General features: G+C 49.5%; 1 protein-coding gene across 1 annotated transcript in view; it reads left to right on the top strand.

Moving 5' to 3' along the window:
* Nucleotides 1–284: 284 nt before the first annotated feature.
* rnf220b (ring finger protein 220b) overlaps nt 285–5,295 on the top strand; it is a gene marked incomplete at its 5' end in the record, with an annotated part of 35,163 nt that continues 30,152 nt past the window's right edge. The window contains one exon of the mRNA XM_083766933.1: nt 285–879. Within this exon, the coding sequence (XP_083623059.1) occupies nt 285–879 (595 nt within the window). The remainder of the gene's footprint in view (nt 880–5,295) is intronic.

Here is a 5,295-nt window from a genome sequence, read left to right as displayed (position 1 = left end):
TACAGCATTTAGGTGATAAAGAGGTGATGGGGAAAGTGTTCAATCCCAAAATTGTCATTTAACAGCACAATGTGTTTTCTCCTCATTTCCCTGCAGAGCTCATTCTTAAAGGATGGACTCACTGTAAGATTCTCAACCAGAATATCTCTCTCTCTATCGTTTGTACCCTCCCTCTCACACACACACACACACACACACACACACACACACACACACACACACACACACACACACACACACACACACACACACGGAGAGAGAGGACTACAAAAAGGGTTGCGTGAATGGACCTCCACCGACCCTTCAAGATGGACAGCTCCTCCTACCTGCCAACGCCCTTGGCGTCCCCTGCCCTGATGGTTCTCGCATCCACAGCGGAGGCCGGCAGAGATGCCTCGGTCCCCTGTCAGGCGTCTAGGCCTTTCGGGGTTCCCATCTCCATGGACAAAGACCTCCACCTCCCCTTCCCCTCTGCCTCCTACACCTTCACCTCCATGTACCATCGGCAGGGCCCCGTGTCGGGGACCTTCACCTCCCGGGACTTCCCCACCTCCTTGCTCCACCTGCATCCCCAGTTCGCCCCGCCCAACCTGGACTGCTCCCCGCTGGGCATGCTCAACCACAGCCACGGCGTGGGGGCCTTCCGACCGTTCTCCTCCCCGCACGATGAGAGGGATTCGGGGGTCTACCATTCAGCCTTCACTCCCGCCAAGAGGCTGAAGGGCTGCTTCTCGGAGGTAGAGGGGAAGGACTTTGACTTCGGCTCCCCCGGAGGTGCCCTCAAGGCCGCCGAGGATTCGGCCAGGAAGCTGTTTGCAATGTCTGGACTGCTGTCTGACAGTGAGGCCTCGTCCAGCCCAGAGGAACGCAAGGAGCGCTGTGAGTGCACACCAACACAAACACATGCAGAGCACTGTGCCAGCACACACACGCACACACGCACACACACACACACACACACACACACACACACACACACACACACACACACACACACACACACACACACACACACACACACACCACACATTAATGCACACATAAGTCCACACAAATGAACACATTAGAAACACACATGGCCACACATGGTAGTACAATAAATAAATAAATATATAAAAATAGCACAACTGTGTCATCAAAGGTCTGGCGGAGTCACATGTGGCATGCAGGCGGATGCGATTTACATATACTCCACAGCCGCATTGACAAAAAGGTGACAAATTGAAAGGAACCTTTGACTGTGAGGCTGCGAGGACACAGCCTTTTCCGTTTGCACTCCAGTCATTATTGCCTGGCTGGGCCGAGTGTTTACAGCGGCCGCGCCTCGGCTGACTTTGACACGAGTAAATTGAATAGTGTCACTTATGTGAGGGGGGTTAGTGATCATTAGCCATACATGACCATTAGGCCTGTTGGAAGTCAGGTTTTTTCCTCAGAGCGCGGGGAACACAAATACATGGGTGCATATGGAGAGATGACAGAGAGGACGAGTGAGAGTGTGAGCCGACGACATCCTGTCAGAGATAATGAGGTGGCGCAGAGAGAGAGAGAGAAAGGGAGGGAGGGATGGAGGAGGATATAGAAGAGAGAGAGAGAGAGAGAGAGAGAAGGAATGAGAGAGAGTGTGAGAGAGAGATAGACGGGAGACAAGAGTCACGCACCCCAGTCACAGCTCTGCTCCCCCCCCCCCTCCCCACACACACCCCGGCACCCTCAGCTCAATATGGCCGCCCACGCCGGTCGTCTGATTTGTTGACAAATGAGTGGGAGAGGTGTCAGTCAGCGCTATACTGCCTCTACGGAGAGAGAGAGACGCTCCTCATTACTCCTGGGGATAATTGCCCGATGGCGCGGGGGCACAATGTTCAGCTCGCCTCCACCCGAGAGAAAGAGAGAGAGAGAGAGGCAAGCGAGTGCAAGGGGAGGTAAGACACGCTCTGCACGACGGGAAATCAAACTTGCCACGGCGACCGCCGCCGAGGAGAGCGCCTGACAGATGAAACGAACCAGAGAGAGAGGGAGAGAGAGAAAGAGAAGGGGGGGGTGTCCTTAGATCAGAGGGGGACACCATTGAAACTAATGACAATGAGAGATGGGGGGAAGCCGGGTGTAGGTTGGGGGGGTGTTGGTATATCTTTATTTGTACGTATCACCTAAAGGAAACTTTCATCCCACACAAGACGGGAGGGAGAGATGAGTTGCTCTGAGAAAAGTTTGGATTGTGCGTGCGTGTGTGTGTGTGGGTGTGTGTGTGTCTGTTGAAACTTCCTGATTGTGTGTGTGTGTGTGTGTGTGTGTGTGTGTGTGTGTGTGTGTGTGTGTGTGTGTGTGTGGTGTGTGTGTGTGTGTGTGTGTGTGTGTGTGCGTGCGGCACTGCGTGACTGACAGGGCCAGGGAGGTGGAGTGGCAGGAAGGAATCTCAATATGGAATTTTAATAAGGACAGAAAAGGAAAGATGCCAAGCCGGAGCGTTGGTGTGAGAGGTGTGTCTGTCTGACAATGTTTGCCTGTGCACTCGTGCGTGCGTTTTACACCTCGCCACCTGATTTTTGGGAAAATCTCATTTGAGGGGAATGTTGACAAGGACAAAAGATATTGTGGAACAGGAGGTCTCTCGTTCCAAAAGTGAGTTTGGGAGGGAAAGGGGAAAAAACTGAGATTTATGTTGCATTGGGAGCCTCTTTTCCTGCCTCTTTATCCAATTAGATTGGAGCTCAGGCAAACTAAGAGCTTTAATGCAATTGAGCGCCCAGCACTTTTCTAAGTCTGACATGCGCTGGTTCCTCTTGACTGGTTAACGCATACAGTCACTTCAGGAACCTAAAGTCTTAAGTGTTAAGCTTCAAGTCTTCTGCACAGTAAAATCCTAACTAAGAGTGTGCATTTGTACTGTCTTCAGATTTGAATTAACACTAAGGATTTTACTGTGTGGGGAATGGGAATCATTCAGCAGGAACGATGCCCGTACAAAGTCACATTCAAGTACAAAGTGGGCGAAAAGAACGTTTTTTCTCTAGTGAATGTCATACGTCTCACAACACTTTAGTGAACATTACCAACGGCCAAAGAACATTTGACACTGTTATAGTCAAACAGTACTATCCTTTTAAAGAACAATGCTTTGTTGTGTGGTATATTTCCATGTGTACAATATGTCAAAGAATGGCCTATATGTCAAAGAATGGCCTCGTTCCGAAATGAAAAAAGAACATTATATTATCACACTAACAATATTCCTCAGTTTACAAATGTTATGTTTCCAGTACATTGTGACCCTCGCATTCGCTTTTAAAGGCAGTCAGACTTTTTTAATGTTTTCTTTTTTTTGGCTTTTGCCTTTATTTTATATATTTTATGGAGGGACAGACAGTAGGCTGACAGGAAATGGGGAGAGAGATGGGGGGAAGACATGCAGCATGGGGGTCGTCAGGATCGGGAGTCGAACCTGCGGAACACTGCCAAACTGGATTACCAGCCAAGGTGCCTGGACCACTGAGCCATGGCCCAGGCTGCAGTCAGACTTTTTACACACACCATAAGAGTATCGGCTGAATGCCTGGAATGGGATTGGGAATTTTTATTTTAGTCTAACTGTATATGAACCAATCCTGAAACCTGACTGCAAGTGACATTGTTAAGTTGAGACCACAGATAGTGTTTCCGTGACTCTCCTGTTTGTCTCCACACACAGTGGTGCACAGTGAAATCCTTGGTGTGGTCTCTCAGAGTGTGGTTACAGCAGAAATGTTGCCGTGTAGGACTAGGGAGGGAGATAGACTTGTAGGTTCTTGGGTTCACAGTAAAAGCCACTGTCCATCGTGTAACTGAGAGTGTACACATGTAGCCAAATGGACGTGTACCATTTTTTACATTTGCACACTCTAAAGATGGCCTTACACTTGCCGATATTCTGGCATTTTTGACGCTCGGGGGGTGCCCGACTCAATCGATCTGATCTGGGCCGCTCAAAGCGCGATCGGGATCGGCCCGATAAACATCAAGAATGTTTGATATTTGCTCTGCCCCGCTCCGATTATCCTGTAGTGTGTGGTGCTATCAGATTTCAGCTTGAAAAAAATCGGCTAGTGTAAGGCCACCTTAAGAGTTAGAATGAACATTCAGGATTTGACTGTGTATGTGTGGTATGAGGCCTGTTTCCATCTGCCTTGTGTATCAGCGGCCGGTGGCAGACGCCTCCCTCCTGTCTACCGTTTAGTATCTGTCCTCCGTCCCTTTTTCCCCCCAGACTGCGTCTGTTTTATCAGGGCAGGCCTGGGACGCACGGTGTGCTCTGACAGCTGTTCAAACAGCCGCGCTCGCTTTCAAAGGGCAGATGTCTTCACTGGAGCGACTCGTGCTTATTTTCCTCAGGGAGATGCTTTCAACCGCAGGAGCGCCACGCTGGAACTCCAAAAGGCGCTCTTTAGCACAAACGCCAGAAAGTTGGGAGGCAGGAGGAATGAAGGGTACAAAACACACACACACGGCCAGACGTAAACGCGTGTGTGTGTGTGTGTGTGTGTGTGTGTGTGTTTTGTTCCGCCATGCCCTGCCAGCGTCTGCATCTCAGTGTGAGCCGGGGTTGAGTGAGAGTTGTGATAACTGGAGCCAGATGTGAGTTTGCCTCAGCGTTGTGATACTGCAGTCTGACTGTGGTGTGACGCGGGTCTGAGCATCTACTCTTGGTTTGGCTGACATTTACCATGGTGTCAATCAAGGGAAATACGCATGTTCACCAAAAGACAATACTGAATATATTGTTATATATATTCTTATTATACTTTTGTTTGGTGAACTATTTTATCTGAAGGTGGATTTGCGCACTTGCCGGTCAACTCTGTTAGATCTGTGCTCCCTCCACCCATAGTCACTTTGAAATCTTGCAGTATTCTTTTTTTTTTTTTTTTTTGTGCGGCTTACGCCTTTTATTGATTTTTGAAGGGACAGACAGTAGGCTGACAGGAAACGGGAGAGAGATGGGGGGATGACATGCAGTAAAGGCCGTGTCGGGTCCGGGAGTCGAACCCGCGGCACACTGCGACTGGATTACCAGTCCGGTGCCCAGACCGTTACGCTACGGCCTGGGCCGCAGTATTCTTGAAGATTGAAATTCTTTTGGTGTGTGTGTGTGTGTGTGTGTGTGTGTGTGTGTGTGTGTGTGTGTGTGTGTGTGTGTGTGTGTGTGTGTGTGTGTGTGTCTTGCACACGTGCATGTGTGTAGTTCATTAACCAGAACGATGAGCGACACAGTTAAAGACGATATCTCTTTAGCAAGTATAATATCCTCATTATTCG

This window comes from Protomyctophum parallelum, assembly GCF_964188405.1.
Source record: "Protomyctophum parallelum genome assembly, chromosome: 6".
Classification (NCBI taxonomy): domain Eukaryota; kingdom Metazoa; phylum Chordata; class Actinopteri; order Myctophiformes; family Myctophidae; genus Protomyctophum; species Protomyctophum parallelum.
The sequence above is the reverse complement of the archived record's forward strand: the minus strand, read 5'-3'. Positions and strand labels throughout refer to the sequence as shown.